The 17749-nt window shown below is 37.7% G+C and overlaps 1 protein-coding gene across 2 annotated transcripts in view; it reads right to left on the bottom strand.

Annotated features, from left to right (window-relative positions):
- The window catches only part of NALCN (sodium leak channel, non-selective), a gene marked incomplete at both ends in the record, with an annotated part of 249303 nt that overhangs the window by 199878 nt on the left and 31676 nt on the right, over positions 1–17749 (bottom strand). For both annotated transcript variants that reach the window (XM_082006124.1, XM_082006125.1), the window contains one exon: positions 4949–5103. In XM_082006124.1, the coding sequence (XP_081862250.1) occupies positions 4949–5103 (155 nt within the window). The remainder of the gene's footprint in view (positions 1–4948; positions 5104–17749) is intronic.

Genomic DNA, 17749 nt, shown 5'->3' with positions numbered 1-17749 from the left:
ACTAAAGGTAGATGCACACTCAGAGTGACATGGAAAGCAGAAGTACTTGTCATGGTTTTCCAATGGCCAAGTCTTGCATGCTCTTATCTAATTCATTTATTATATTTATGGTTTTTAGATATAGCAGATGAAAATACTTATGCAAATACAATCACGTGCCTAATAAGCTGTACAATTACTGGGGTTTATTCACAAAACAAAGGTAATTTTTCTCAATATTTAGCTCAACATTCTTTGCACATTTCGTGATACTGTCATGCTATCAGCTACACCCTGCAGAATTAAACACAGCTAGAAAAAACACAGAAAAGAGAATAAAATCAGAAAAAAGAAAGAGGCCAACTGTAAATGTACCTGAAGCCTTCACTGGGAGACAAGGTTGAAGGCTGTTCCAATATGAAGGAAACATCAACCTTTTTATAGGAGCCTGAATCAGAATCAGTTAAGAAGTCTGAGAAAGAGAAGAGCTTGACAGTACCATACAGGTATAGTCAATGGTAAGGAACTTTGCCACCCACATCCACACAACCGCACAAGCCTTTCATTCATATCCTTTCTCTTGTTCCCACTCAGCCCTGCAGGTAGTATTCAAAAAATCTTTCAAACATCCTGATGGATAAAAGACTTCATTTAATATGAAGGCTCCCACTGTATACGAACAACACCTACTTAAGAAGTCAACTTCTGTGTCAAACTGTTGGAAAGAGTACTCGGGTTTCTAATGAGTTCATGAGCAACTTACTAGAAGAAAGCAGTAACTTCTTGTAGCCTCCCATCAGCTGGAACCTGAAACATCTGAAGTCACCTCGCCTAGGGGGGCAGATTACTCTTTCTCTACTAGTCCTTCCTCCCATTTCAGAACTTCACAGAGAAAGGGATTTGGGGTACTGAGGCCATAGCTAACTGGTTTTCTGCTCAGTGTTTCCAGACAGAACTGCCCTGGCTTTTATTAATTTCACTCTCATTAGAGATTACATTCGTAAAGTTGGCAAAACCGATTGGTGTTAATTTCATTCTGTATCCAATCTAGAAATATGTATGTGAAGAACAGAGGCATTAGCTGTAGCTATATGCTGATGTGGCCCACTTTGAAAAATGACCTTTACAAACACCAGGTATAAGTATTATATTATTAATACATATTGGAAGGGTGTAGGCACCGGAGAACCTATGACACAAATCTTACTGTATTATTGCTGTACAAATGCAGAATGGAAGCAGGTTTTGTAAAGAGAGGAGGAGGACTTGATGGTCTGCATCTTGATTTTAAGAGGCTTTTAACATCGTCTCACCATGACAACATACAGAAATATGGCTAGGTGAAACTACTCTTTGATGGATGCAAAACCATTTGTTAAGTGTCCTTATGAGCAGCTAGTAATGAAACACTGTCAGAAATGAAGACTGTCAGATGAGGTTCCAAGTCTGATCTTGGTCTGGTTCTATATATTTTTTCACTCTTGACCAGGTTGACAGAAAATAAATTATACTCATCAAATTTCAGATAAAAGCTAAGAGGCACTGAAAGTATTCAGGAGGAAAGAATTAAAATTCCAGAAGATCTTTGCAAATGGAAGAAATAGTCTGAGAAAAAAAGGAAGTATGCTATTCAACAGAGACAAATGCAAGGGTCTTCATTTAAAAAGAAATAATCAAGTAAACAAATAAAGGATAGAAAACAAGTGACAGCAGCTCTTTCAAAAGGACACAAGAGCTGTAACAAATCAGAAAAACATGAATCACTCACAACGTGCTGTTCTGAAAATGGAAAACAGCTCACTGGGATGTAGAAACTGTAATAAAGCTTAAAAACACATAAAGTAATGGCTCTACTGGGGTATTCTGACAGTACTGCATTTCAACAAAGAGGCGAATTGGATGGAGAAAGTCTAGAGAAGGACAGTAAGAATAATTTAAAGTATAAAATATAAGTCCTATAGCAAAAGACTGAAACATTTGGAGCTATATGGCTGAGCAGGGCCATAGAGGGTAGAAGAGGCATAATGCCTTGAAAGATGCAGAAAAGCTTTTTTAAAGTTTTCTCTATGTCAATACTGAATAAGGTAAGAAATTATGACCTTAAATTGCAAAAAAGAAAGATTCAGGATATACTTTAGGAAAATCTTCCTAAGAGTACAGACGGTGAAGCAGTGCAATAGATTGCCTGGAAAGACTGTGAAGTCTGCTTCATGTCGGAAGGGGATGGCCTACGTTATCTTTACAAGATGACTTCAACCCATATTTATCAGTAGCCTAAAGCATGTTCTTCCTTAAAGAAAACATACATACTTGCATAGAAGCATACATAAAACAGATGAACAGAACACCTCAAAACTAAAACCAGAAAACTTGGGAAACAAATACATTGTCCGGTACCAAAACTTACACTATAATCTTTCCAATTTTCATCCCTTTAAATCCAAGCCATTTATAAAAGTGGGAGTAGAGTATGGCCAAAATGAAGAGATTTTCCAAATATGAAACTACATACTCAGCATAGCCCTCACAGTATAAAAAACTCTATTAACTTTTCTCTGACTAGGACAGTTTGGTCTTTACCCAGTAATAAAATTGTAGAAAACCCTCCCTTTTTCTTTAGAGAGAAGAAAAATAACAGGAATTGTCAAATTCAAGTATGCATAGATTGTATTTATATACCACAAATTAAGTGGTACTAATTATACAATCGCTGCCAAAGTGTTACACTTTTATGATCTTTGTAATGATAGACTTCAGGAACCAACAGGACAGGCTGCATCATAATATCTGCAAGTAAAATATAAATGATTGTATGCAATAAAATAGTGTAATTACACAGAAAAGATCTACTGCATTACTTACCTGTTATCTGCATACAAAGGTGCATCACAAAATGGAGATTTACAAAATATTAATAAACTTGCTGGTTATAACCCTGTTTAAAACATTCCTAATATGAAGAAGCTTATTTAACATTTTGTGGCAAAGCTGCTACGTCTTACCCAGTATTTTAAAGTTTAGTAATCAGCTTTCAATTGAGATTCAACTTAACTTCTGGCTGCTGTACTGAGAGGTGTTATATCCTGGTTACCTATTTCTAGATAAAAACAATATATCAATGACAAATCTCCTAAGTCTATTAGCAATCTTTGGTCTTTAAGATGCAGCAATCAGAATGACATATTGATAAAGTATAGAACTGCAACTCAGGAGACCAGAGTTTGAGCCCTGGTTTTTCAACCGGCTTTGCAGCCACGCTTGTACAAACTATTTCCCGTGTCTTTGACAACCTGCCCCCATCATTAAAAACATAATGGCCTCCTCCGGTAAGCACTCTGAGCCTCATTCCAATCATCTACCCACTTAAGCTTTCCTAAGGCATTGCAACTACTTTTCCCTGGTGACCAGGTAGGCAGCTAAAATAACAGCCTTCAATGCCACAAATAATTTTGCATGTCAAGATAAGAAGGGTGATTTCAATCCCTTAATCAAATTCAAACCCTTTCAATCAATTAAGGCATAATTCTTCTGGTGATACACCTATCCCACACTCCCCTGCCAAACCATCTCAAACTAGAGAACTTGCGCGTGGATGTTTTTAGTTTCTAGGGTGAACTCAGCTCATGTTCACCCAGGCATGGCAGTATGCGACTAACTTAGGAATCTGAAGGTTGTCTGAGAGATCAGACAGGGTTATCCTTTGAGATCTACTGAAGAAAAAATTTATATAAAAGATAGGTACTATCAGTAGCACTATTCAGCTAGCAGTACTGGTACAACCAGTATGCTTCTGACTCCCGGAGGAAACAGAATGGAGCTTGGTTGAAATCAGTTTTTTCTCCCTTTCTCACAATAAAAAAGAAAGAACACGAATGGCAGGTTTTGTTCAGAAAGTATTTGGTATCACAGAGTACTTGTTTTAACAGGACTCTCAGACTATTTCTTGTAACTCTGGCTCATTGTGTATATTCAGCATCTTGGGAACCAGCTGAAGTGATTTCACCTGCAAAGGCTTTCAATATGCAAAAAACCTTTTTGGACTGTAGTTATTCAGTCATTAAACCTTTTTATTACTTTCAAGTTCAGCTGGGGCCAGGATAACAGTCTGGAGCTCAAGCCAGGAAAAATGAAAATAAAAGCTTATCAGAGTGATGCATCAGAAAGAATATGGCCTGCAGGCATGCTTTATCATTTGAAGGGACTTCCCTACCTGTGCTGAAGCTGCAGGCTCCTGTTGGACCTTTGTTAAATAAATGTGAGATAACCACAACGTTCTGACTATTTGGATATGGATCTTGCGACAGTTGCCCATGCTCTTGCCACCTTCCCCGAATTATTGCTCTGCACTCATTTCCTCATGGGGATGGCACGACACATTGCAGCTAGCAGAGAACGTATTCTCCTGGTGACTCTGCAGTGTTTTTCACAGAACACAAATTGTACCTGTACTGCAAAATCTGCCTGACTCCCAATCATTTTTCTGGGTGATGTTCTGATTTACACAGTTTGGATTGAGATTGCCACAGATACACATGATCTCATTTTCTCTCCCCTCTTCTCTTTAGTACAAAGATGATTATCAAAGTAATTCTGGGTGGGGTTTTTTCCATGGGAATTACTGCTAAAATTAGACAAATAGGATGAATTATATACTCTAAAATGAATCATAAATAAAACACAGAAATTAGTCATCACATTTGCATACTGGTGATAATCAACAGTGGACTCTTCTTAAATAAAGACATTATTTAAAAGTTATTTAAATCCTGGGATCCCAGGCAATATAAAAATAGATAACTTCATCATTACAAAGCAAATAGCACAGCTTCTCTTTCTGGCATGTGCTCTACTTGAGCAGAATACTGATTGCACTTGATACCTTTTCAGCACAGATATCAGCTATCTGTTCTATTCATTTCATAAACATTTTAAAATGGATACTGAAATGGATGTTACCAGTAGGACAGACCTATCTCATTAAAGCCACTGTAGCCCAGCTCTTGCCTGCTTAGTCCCAGATCTTCAAGGTCCATGCATTTAAATCCAGGTGGGCACTGGTAACCTTCTTCTAGCTCTCTGGAACAGTGGGTGTCTGGGATAGCTAAATTATTCCAGGTTACATTTCTGCAAAAAATACAAAATTAAGGTGTTACATAAACTCAACCCATAGCAAAACTAAATACTTGAAAGCAAGAGGACTAAAGTGAAAAGTACATCAGCTATTATTTTTGCTATCTGATGTTCTTTGGTACATGTTATTTTCATTAAGCACTTATTGTAAAGGGCAAAGTAGCTGTCTCCTAAGACTTCACTCTTATGTAATGATAGTACAAATACTAACAGCAGAAGTTTCATACTAATGCCTAGAGACCCCATAAAAAGAGACTCTCAAGACACATAGGAGTTAACATACAGCTGCACCAACTGCTCTTTGATGCAGTTTGGACACTTACTGCTTCAGGCTCCTTTGCAAATCCTGAGAGTGTGTTCAACTGCAGTCAATATTGTGACTTTGACTTCCACAGACATTACCTGAGCTAGCTTTGACACTCTTTAAAAGCATCATTGTGGATGACTTGTCAGCCACCTAAGTATGTATTCAGCTTCTTGTACCAAGCCAGGTTTCCACCACAGATAGATAGCCACAGTCACAGGCAAGAAGTCAAATCATTACATATTTACTGCAGTTGGTATGTAGCTATTGCTGTGACTGAAACAGATCCGATTCACTTTTAGGTCAGTCCAATAATGATTTGGTAGAAAAGGTGAAAAAAATTGAACTGATTTGAACTGGCTCAAACTGATTTATGTTGGTAAATGCAACACTGAAAAATAGAAGGATCATGAGACAAGGGGCAGCACTGCAACACGGTGTGTTGGCCATTTTTTACTGTTGCCAGGGGCTGAGCATCACTTGTCTTCCCAGCTCCCCTGGCACCTGGGGCTGAGCTGCTGAAAATGCTCTGTCACACTGCATTGCAATGGGAATTCAGGTAGGTCCAGCCCTAAGGGACATAGAAACTAAAAGGAGAGGGAGGACAAGTTTGTAGCTCCCTGTCCTGTTAAATCTGTGCCTGTGGCATGTACACATAAAGATGGGCACCCAAGTACTCCCAAACTTTGGTAAGGAGAAGCTTAAGCAGTTGATTCCCCTTAAGTACCCAATTAATAATTGCAATTTATAGCCCTTTGCCAAAACCAAACATTGGTCACCCCATTTCCCAAGAAGTAGTTTAGTTAAGAGGTAATCTTAGTAAACTGCCCCCCTGCATCCCGAGCAGGTCCCCGTTAGGGTCTACAAAGCAAGACAGCACAGCATTACAGCGCAGAAGCGAGGATCCATGTTACTTGTGCTATAAGTCAGTTGGGTAAACCAAAGAGAAGAAAGGTTGCAGTATGACATAGCTCCAACTGTGCTGAACAGGCATACAGCTAAGCAACATCCATTTTTCTCCTTGCTTGTATTCTCTCATTCAGCAAATGAAAATCCTGATTTTTGGTTCAGTCCCAGGGCTATATCAAATCAGATTTGAAAAGCTAATCACGGTGAGTTCTGGTCTGAGAAAAAAAACAGTCGATAGCATTCCTCCATTCATGTTCAGGTTGGATCTGACTTCCTGGTCACAGCACAGACTTTCGCTATAGAAACACCCAAAATTAACTGCTGGAAATTACAAAGAAAATCTTGTAGCATTCACCCTGTTATCCCGAGGCTTAAGACCAGTGCCTTAAAATTCATCATTTTAATTAATCTTGCTTGTCCACAGAGAAGGTGAAACTTTTCAGTCTGTCCTTTAGTATAATTAGTATCTTATTGTTCTTCTGAAAGTCCTCTTCTTTTAATCTAACTCACAGATGCATTTTGACAACTAAATTGGGTGAATAGAAGCTTTAATTACTTTATTTTTCTTGCTTTTATGCACTGCATGCGATAGCAATAGATTAGTCTAAATCTGACAGTGTGAAACTAAAGCTTCCTACACAGTGTTTCCTAGGCAATTATAAATGCAGAGAAGTAACTGTAGTTGCACCCATCCTGTAGTAATTTCTTCATGATACCAGAGCGCCATACAGATCTGCATGGATGCACACTGAGACACGTACAGTTCCAGCTGAAGTTTTAAAGAACACTCTGAAATTTAGCTATGTGCATAACTACAAATACAGACAGATACACAAGCATATGTGTACTCATTTCAGTTTTTGTAAGCATGCCCAGCACATGTCACTCAAGGATTTAAAAAGTCATCTGGGCACCTTAATTCCTTTATACTAGAATATGTTAATTCATACCCACTTGTAAGCTTTAAATTCGTTAGATTTATGATACTGCCATCTAAAAGCCATTATAATATATAGGATTATCATAAGACAATATTTTATTAATATTTTCAGAAATGAAAATTAATTCATTGTCTCAAGCAGATTCAAAACCCTGGCTACTGGTAGCTAATGAATTTTACATTATGGTTTGCATTAGAAAATCCCTCAGATCCAAGAGGCTAGCAGCATGAGGGCATAATATTAAAAGCATTGCTGTCACAATCACTACAATGCAAATCACTCATTTTAAGTGCTGCATTTAAACCTATGTCATTTTTATGTCACATCAGACGTCCTTCTGAAGAAGAAAAGCTGTGTCCATGCACTGAGTATGATTTAGGCTAAAAAGGAAGAAACTCTGCTTATACTACCTGTACCTGTACAGATACAGGCTTTTTTTTTTGGACCAATGTCACTAGACAATTTGTGTTCTGCCTCAAGAAAGTAAATAACCATAGTCTAGACTACTATTAGACTTCTGCTTATTAGACTACATGGACTAGACAATATGAGACATCTAGTCTACAATTGACTAGAATATCACCAGATGTTTTCAATATAAGATGATTTAAATTGTTTTATTCCTTCATAGGCCATACTCAACATCAAGTAAGTACTGAGATGCTGATTCAACACATCTCAAAAGTTCAATGTGCTTAAATATCTTGTTGAATAGAGTGCCTTCATAAAATTGCAAATTCTTGCAACATAACCAAAGAAATAATTCATGCCAATAGACCAACCAAATATTTCTATGCAGAGTATTCAATGTGTAGGGAGTACAGCATCAACCCAACAGGTGAGCTGAGAAATTAGTTCTGTACAAGAATGCAAAGGATGCAGAAGGAGATAACTGACTCCACATTGCTTGAGAAGAATCCTTCAATAATAAGATTGTAGCAAAAGACATAGGAGTGCTAGTCTGACATGTTTTTAACTTCCTGAAGAATGTTCTGACTACATACATACATATGTACAACTAAGAAGAACCTGAATTGATGTGTCTTGGCAGTACACATGCTTGTTTTCCATGGCATCTGTAGCAAATTTGGTCTTTCAACTACTATGCGCTCGTAAATTGTGGTTTAACCCCAGATGGCAACTAAGCACCACACAGCTGCTCGCTCACTCCCCCCTCAGCAGGATGGGGGGAAGAGAATTGGAAGGGTAAGAATGAGAAAACTTGTGGTTGAGATAAGAACAGTTTAATAATTGAAATAAAATATTATAATAATAACAAAACGAAAATAACAAAGAGAGAGAAATAAAACCCAAGAAAGACAAGCGATGCAAATTAAAACAATTGCTCGCCAGCAGGTGGCCGATGCCTAGCCAGTCCTTGAGCAGTGGCCCGCAGCCCACCTTCCCCCTAGTTTATTGCTAAGCATGACGTCATATGGTATGAAATATCCCTTTGGTCAGTTGGGATCAGCTGTCCCAGCTGTGTCCCCTCCCAGCTTCTTCTGCACCCCCAGCCTACTGGCTGATGGGGTGGTAGGAGGAACAGAAAAGGTCTTGACTCTTTGTAAGTGCTGCTCAGAAGTAACTAAAACATCCCTGAATTATCAACACTGTTTCCAGCATGAATCCAAAACATAGCCCCATACTAGCTACTATGGAAGAAAATTAATTCTACCGCAGCCAAAACTGGCACATCATGTGAGCACGATCTCTTTTTGAGCACCACCTCTTTATTAGAGCTGTTCTTCAAAGAGAGGTTTTGACAACTTAAAGAGACAAATTACCTGAGGTAGCTCCTAACTTCCTATTTTCTCTTAGCCTGACTTTCTCTGCCGAAAACAGCATTGGAGAAAGAATGGGATTTTTTTATTCTGGTATTCTATTAATTTTCTAAGATATCACCAGAAAGCCATTCAAAATTACTAATCTACTCATGTAGTTTCCAGATCCAGCAAATTACAGAAAAAATTAAGAAGGATATTTATTGATAAGGTATTAAAAAAAAACATTCCAAATGGTCAATTAGGGAAAAAAGTCAATAACTAAAAATGAATTAGCTACAGCTGAAGGATTTTCTATATTAATTGAAAGGAACCCTATGCCTGTCTCTGCACAAAAACCCGTCACTGCACAGCTGCTGACTGAAGAACTACTGCGTTAGTAAAAATACCATAGCAGACATAAAAAATGGCTGGTGGATCATGAAGTAAGGAAGTAGCAACTGTACAGCTTCCAATTAGGGAGCAATACATTCACTGGGACCTCAGAGGAACTGGCACCATGTTCTGTGCTACTCATTTTCATTAGTGACCTGCGGGACTGTGTGAACCCCACTTCATCAAAATCACACAAAATATATGCTGAAGGGTGACAAACACCTTTAGGAAGAGTGAGATTATGTAGTTCTGAAGAGCTCAAAGGTTACTCTCAATAACTGTGATTTAATGTCAAGTAATGAATTCAGAAAGTGACAGAACCTAAATGCAAAATGGACACTGCTGTATAGAAAGCACTAATACAGAAATAGGCTTGGATCAGATGACTGGTAAGAGATAAGTGAGATAAGATTAGATAAATGATAAGAGATAAATGTCTCTTTAAGATACCAAGAATTCATAGTTTCATCTTCTACTGTATGAATTTAGATGTCTAACTCTGAGCACATGACTTTGAAAAAAAATTTCCATTCCTATACATTTTTCTGAAAGATTCTTCTGTTTTGCCATATTGCCAGAACACAAGGCAAAAGCATCAAGGTAGCGAGAATATAGAAATAAATCAAAAATACAACTGGAAGACAGCACAGAGCTCCATGCTGCAGAGAAGTTCCTGAAGCTCAAATTAAATTGATTATGGGCCAGGATCACTTAATAAACATTTTCTGATGAAGTAATACTGTGGTTCTACATTGACTTCAGACAAGTTATCTCATGAGTATTATTAATACTGCTCTCTCACATTATATATGTGAATGATATCTAATTAATTTGTCTTTATTCTGAAAACCAGGGTGATCTACTTCTATGAAACACCTTCGCTACACCATTCTAGACAATTATTATAGCCCATGAACATATTTTTAAGCTTTAAATACTATATTATATCAGTATTTTATGAAATGAGATGTAATTTACAAGCTGAATTCATAGTGGGAAAACAAGGTCAGCTGTGTCATGAACATCCTGATTTTAACTATGTTTTTGGAGCTTTCTTTGAAGCACCAAAATATAAATGCAAGATATGTATAGACTGGCAGATTAATGATAGTGGAACCTCTGAGGTCACAGATCTGATACAGCAAATGCTAATTGCTAGGGTAGCAAATACTAACTTTTTTCTTGCTAATTTCTTACTAATTTCTTACTAATACATTTAATTGTCTAAAAGAACAGATTTTCACCTCAAATGCAGAATAAGCTCTATTTAGTCACAAACACTTTGTATTCTAGGTTTAAAGTTCCCTCCTGCAATTAAGTCCATGCAAGTACCCAAGACTTGTAACTCAGTTTGATTTTCCTCACACAGATTGCTAGTTCCATTTGGGATGCCTGACGGTAACCCTCCCAACCTTTAGATTAAGGAGGTCACAGGCCTCTGTAGGTCCTGTGCCACACCTAAGAGCCCTTTATCATACTTGAGTGTCTTGGACACATTAGTTACTTCAAGTAGCACTAAATGCCTACACATGGATAACTGCATCAGGCCCTTCATGTTAAAAAAAATGATGGTACCTATGGCCATAAGCCAAGTCATCAGCCTTAGGTTGCTTTCCCTCTATACCACTGTACAGTTTTAGAGAACAGAACTTTGTTTTCCAGTCAAGAGATTTTCCTTAAGGAAGACAATTTACAGTAATCAAAAAGGAAAAAAAAACAAACTCCTGGCATATCCATATTTAATGGCTGTAATATTATACCAATATAAATCAGGAAATCTGAGATTAAGGTTCCTGTGACAACATTATACCAGTAACACTGTGCAGAAGGGAAGTTTTAAATAACTTTTCTATTAGAATATGTCCTCTTAAAAGCTCAGACAGCTCATGCCAACTATTATACAGCTGCTAGTATCACTAGGTAGTTAAAAATATTTCTTTTATATTCCAAGTTATGCTTGTTTTCAGATACTCTGGGAATTTAAAAGATAGGAAAAGTGCTTGCTTTTTATCTGACTCCTTCTAAAAAATAAAAAGGAGAAGGGTTAAAGTTTATTTGTTCATTGGTGACCACGAAAGCAATCTAAGCATGTAGGCAAATGTCCTTTCATTTGTCGTTTTGAATGTGTCTTTTATTCCAAAATCTGTATCTTAATTCTTACTGTGCTAACACAACCAAGTCCATTTTCTTCACTGGAAAGCTCTGAACATACAACTGCTATTAACAGATGATTCCTAGACTACTTCCTTACATTACTGCTCTTTTTACAGAAAGACCTGACAATAAAAACAGCCACTCCTGCACAATTGTTAGAATAATAATATTGTTATAATAATTACATGAACTTTGTTTCTATCATGACATTTTCTATTGATCATTTTCATAACTATTATCACATTAGGACCTCAGCTTAACAGGGAAGATATTAATGTATAGATCAGCGATACTGGTATTTCTAAAATTTGCTGTAGTAGTTTATCTGTATTATTGGGTATATTTTTTTCAAAGTGTACTCAGTGTCAGCCAACTCTCCTGTCACTGAAGTCAGACACATATATAACTGTCAAGTTCAGTGAAAGGGAGTCATACCGTAACCGAGTTTACTGATAGATCTTCTACTTTGTGCAGAAAGAGATTGCAACTTAGGATAATGCTGCTGCCAGAGTTATTACAGCTTCTAGATAATCCAGTAACAGTATCATGCAAAATCACTGGTGATAGTTAAAGACATTTCAGAGACTACCTCTTTGGCTTAAGGACTACAGCTATGTCTAAGCACAAGTCTTCCTCTGATATTTTATAGTCTTAGCGTTCCCAAGTGTGCTGGTTTTGGCTGGGATAGAGTTCATTTTCTTCATAGTAGCTAGTATGGGGCTATATTTTGGATTTGTGATGGGAACAGTGTTGATAATTCAGTGGTGTTTTAGTTATTGCTGAGCAGTGCTTACACAGAGCCAAGGCCTTTTCTGCTTCTTACACCACCCCAGCAGTGAGCAGGCTGGGGGTGCACGGGGAGCTGGAAGGGGACACAGCCGGGACAGCTGACCCCAACTGACCAGAGGGATATTCCATACCATATGACATCATGCTCAGCACATAAAGCTGGGGGAAGAAGAAGGAAGTGGGGGATGTTTGGAGTCATGGCGTTTTGTCTTCCCGAGCAACCATTAGGCGTGATGCAGCCCTGCTTCCCTGGCGATGGCCGAGTACTCGCCTACCAGTGGGAAGTGGTGAATGAATTCCGTGTTTTGTTTTGCTTGTGTGCACGACTTTTGCTTTACCTATTAAACTGTCTTTATCTCAACCCATGAGTTTTCTCACTTTTACTCTTCTGATTCCCTACCCCATCCCACTGGGGAGGAGTGAGTGAGTGGCTGCGTGGTGCTTGGTTGCCAGCTGGGGTTAAACCACAACACCAAGGGTCATTTTTAAATGTTATGTTTTACTTTTAGACAAACTTAGGTCTAAAGTCATCATGTACCATACTTACAGAACCAGTTTCCTGGTTTTAATCTGAGAACGAAATCTGTTTTATTTTTTAAACTGTGTGAAAACTTCATCCATACTTAATGTTTCTCATAATTATATCTGTAATTCTAACTATAAAGCTTTCAAACCTTTCTGGTAACAGATTGTCTCTGACATTTATTTATTATTTTTATCACATTAAAAGATGAGAGAGGGCATGTGTAAAAGACTCATGACTTTAGGAACACTATAAAGACAAAGCTTAAGCTTTGGCAATATTCCATATTTTACATTTTAACTTGGCAAACACAAGATTTCACTACTCAAGAATTAGTAACTGAGGAGAATATCAGACAGCATCTGCTAGAGATAATTATATTCAAATCAACAGGCCCAAATAACTGAGGGCATCTCTCATCTCTCCTATTAATTTTTAATAAATCTTGAAATAGCAGGGAAATTCCGGAAGAATGCTAATGTGCCATTAATTTTTAAAGAACAAGCAACACGACTGCTTAGCCTGACATCAACCAAGACAAAAGAAAGAGGGACCTGATACAAAATCTAACTGATAAAGAGTAAAGAACATGAATGTAATTAATGGCAGGCAATATGGATTTAGAGAAAATAATTCTCATCATACTAACATGATTTTGGTAAGATTACAGATTTTTCCAATAAAATTGCCTAGCTTAGACTTTGTAAAGAAATTCATTCAGTAAGATGACTGATTTAAAAAGTTGGCACTATGTAATATCAATAAAGCACATGCTAAATGGCCTGAAAACTTATTAACTGACATGTCAGAAAAATACCTGCCAGTGAAATGATCATCATGACCTACCACAATAAATGAGGGAGAAACAGATATAAAATCAAGAATACAGATAGAAACATAAATTACAATGAGTACAGGGCAGTCTAACAAGTTATGAGGATCATTTGATCACCTGGATCAAATAAAACATGTGTTTTAATACAGCCAAATGTGACGTTATAGAGGTAGGATCACTGAAAGCAAACCTTATGGCCGATGGAATAAAAGGGATAAAAGAGGGTGGAAATACTATATTATAGAACATAGATGGTATGTGAGAGTTTGAGATGAGGGGATATAATAGGGCATCCTCTCATATTTGTCCCAATAACATCATGGAAAGAGAGATACAGTGCCTTCCCAGTCTGTACGAGCACAACAGTAATGAATGAATGTCCTTCTCTGTATGGCACTGGTACAAATTATGATTAATATTACATACAGGTTTTTTGTTCATATCTTTTTAATATTTGAAAAAATGAGGAAATAATACAAAAACATGAAAATGAGAACACTGGAGAACATACTTTGCAGTAAGAGACTTAAAGAGCTAAATAATGTTAGTCTATTAAAAAGCATATTTAAAAGTGCCTCAATTGTTGTGTGTAAGTGGATTCACACAGAGAAAATACTGGGAATTAAGGTTCCGTGTAATCTAGCATTAAAAAGTCTAACAAGAATAGAAAGCTAACAGTTGAAGCAAGACAAATTAAGATTATGAATTAGGAACATATTTTTTAACTGTTAAACCGTTTTTGGTATAAAGAAATAATTCCCTTGCTTATGAATTGTTCTTTTGCCAACTAACCAAGCCTAGGTATCTATCTAGGAGACAGATGGAAGCTATCAGGTTTCATAGAAGGGAAACATAATGAAGTCTGACTAGGTGATCCAATTGTGTCTTTTGACTCTAAATTCAATATACAGATACTGTAATATTTTACTACTGCTAATACATTGTCTTTCAGTATAATTGCTCCAAGGTACATAGATTTTTACATCTTACTCAGTTCAGATCTTTGATTCATTATTTATAGGTTCAATTTCAGGTTTCAGTTATCAGGGTTTTTAAACAGTTTTCACAGTCCTCTGATGTGTAAGCTTGAGCCTTTGTGGACAGAACTTGCAGATTCTTATTTTTTTTGTCAATTTTTCAAGATGAAAATTGTTACATGTTTATTCAACAAATTAAGAAAAGTACTGATCTTACTCCCTTTCTCCTCCCACCCATATTCAGTAATAAGGCATGATTAAATCAGACTGCCTATTACATGAGGCAGTAATACTAGGTAAAGTTTGATTTGATTTTGATTATAGCTTTTTTTCATTTCATTCATTACCTATGTTAGGGTCTACCAAATGTGCCTTTGATGTTCCATCTATTCCTATTCACTGCACAGGAATGATGAGGAGATTCAAATTAAATCACCAACCTTATCTCACACTTCAGGATGCGAAAATTCAAACACCTAGCATCTCTTAGCTGAATCACTAGAAGGAGCTCCACAATAAAAGGCTGCAGCTCTGCTGTCATGACTTATTCCACCTCATTTTAGGTAATGAACAGAGAGAGAGAACAGATCTCCAGAGGTTCAGAAGTCAATGGGTTCAGCCACACTTCAGAAGCACCCTTCTTTCTCTGGTAGCCAGAGAGGGAATTCAAAGCATTTAGGTTTCTAACACAGGTGCTAACATCAAAACCAGAAAAATAGATTACTCTGTACGCATGGTGGATTGCCTATGTTATGCAAAGCCAATGCTGTCATTGCCCACATGAAAACACGATGGTTGTGGCTACTTAACAGTTTTGACAATCTATTGGTTTGATTACTACTTACTGGCATTAGAGGAAATTAAATACAAATCACCCTGTCATTATTCTTCAGAGTAACAAAGCCACCGAAGTTAACCACGGAAAAATGAGTAAAAGAAGAAATCTTTCCTATGGGCAGTGCTGGAATGTACATCCAGGCACTAGAATAGCAAAGCTGAAAGAAGAAAATTTTCAGAAGTTCCAGTATGGATTTGTTCTTGGAGTAGTATGCATGAACAGTACTATTTTGAGATTTTATCAAATGCCACTAACAGCTCTATAACAGCCCATTTTTGTAACTGCTATAATCAGTCATGAGGGAGTTGAATTCAAATAGCAATTGCAAGATATGTATGCTAATGCAAGACTTGTTTCACAAACAGTATGAATTAATAAGTGCTAATACATATGAAATAAACAGGAAGAGTTAAAAACAAATCTAGCTAGCTTGCACAAATCTGCATTTCACTGAGGTGTATCAAATTAACTCTATTTACAAGTTGATGTGATCTCATACCTGTAGTACCTATAACAATCCAATAAATATTTCCTTAGAGAATTTAAGAGAGTGAAAAACACCCCTGTTCTCTTTTAAATTGCAAGGACATGAACTGAAATATATGAAGACTGCATCCATTTTGATTTTCAAGTATGTTTAGGATCACTTCAAAAAAACAAAGTTTGCATATCAGACTTGCCTGGATTAAATACAGAAAAATACCTTCTGAGTTGCTGTCTACCAACTATGGGGAAAATACAAGGTCACTAGACTGCACTGTAGGATTTGAAAACCATAAGCCTGAAGTTCAGCTGGGACTCGTTTCCATCAAAGCTCACAAGCACTTCTGGACCCATCACCCACAAAAGCAGAGTTAGCTACAACTAGCAACCAGGGGAGGTTTCCCTGGTGCTCTCTTTGGACACTGCACCAGGCAGTTTTATCTTGACAAACTTTCTGCTTAGACACAAGACAAGGTAATCCTCAGCATCATAAAAGAATACTGCCCTGAATCCAAATCTGAACTACATGCAAAACAAATTCACTTCCTAAAGTGTCAAGACCATACACAGAAATGTGATATACAGGATGCCTTCATCAAATGCATTTACACAGGCCAGTCACTAACGTAACATCCAAAGTGGCAGGAGATGTGACTTTTAGCACAGCAAAAGAAAGTTGCTGCTACCACTGAGCGCCTAAGAACAAATTTTCAACATCATCCAGCTAGCTCAAAATGGAAATTATTTAACATTTGATGGTTTGACTGGCCAGTTCCATTTGGTGGACTTGGCTGTTCCACCAAAGCCCTCACTTTACCTAGGAGAAAGAAGCTTGATCTCTTCATTTTATAGCATGACTGGTCCACAAGGTGGACAGGAAGGCTTACTGCCAAAACTGGATCACTGTTTATCTAGTGAAAGGGCTTCACTGACAGGGCATTACAGAGAACAATATCATTAAAATATGCAGCTACAGACCTCTAGTAAGGTCAAATAATTTTGTCAATAAGGGATCTGAAATGTTACTGAGGCTCCAAGAAACCCAAATGTAAAAGCCCAAACTGGTCTGGCCTTCAAGCCTATAGGCTACACCCAGCTGAAGAGAGAAAACTAAATGCGCCATTGACAGCCCGTAACCAAAGCCTTTTCTTCAAATACCAGCTGAAGAGCCCTTCTCATTAACCTGCTAGGTACAAGGTGTACAAGAAGTTAGTCTGGACTGTAGTTTTAACACTGACCCTAGGCAATGGTCTTGATGATCAAGAAAAGAGACAGGCAGCATAAAAGATCAAGATGTAATAGGTAATAACTCTTGTTCCTGCTGTCTTAGCAAGCGCCCCACATAAGGAGAGAGTGTGAGGAGGCTACACCTTTGTCTGTGGCAAGCTAGGAGGGCAGGGATGAAGACAAGGACCTGGAAGGGAGGGAGTGGGCAGTAAACTATGAGTCTCTGTTGGAAGTTAGGCAAATCAGCCATCAGTGAGCCTCGTGGAGCCTGTTACAGCAGGGATAGAAGGGTGCCCAGTAGTTTAGGCACTGGAAGAGGGAACGGGGTGCATGTGTCAAGTACAATGTGGTTCACTGAGTATAAAGGCAGCTGATGAGCCTGTTCTATGCTACAGAGAAAGGGAAAGAAGGATATTGGGGCTTTTCTGGAAATTTATTTAAAACACTTCTGTCTTATATGAGAGGGAGAGGGCAGGGGACTGAAGGACTGACTAGGTAACAGGC

The sequence above is a fragment of the Phaethon aethereus genome, assembly GCF_964289735.1.
Source record: "Phaethon aethereus genome assembly, chromosome: 1".
Lineage (NCBI taxonomy): Eukaryota > Metazoa > Chordata > Aves > Phaethontiformes > Phaethontidae > Phaethon > Phaethon aethereus.
This window is presented reverse-complemented; position numbering and strand designations above follow the sequence as displayed.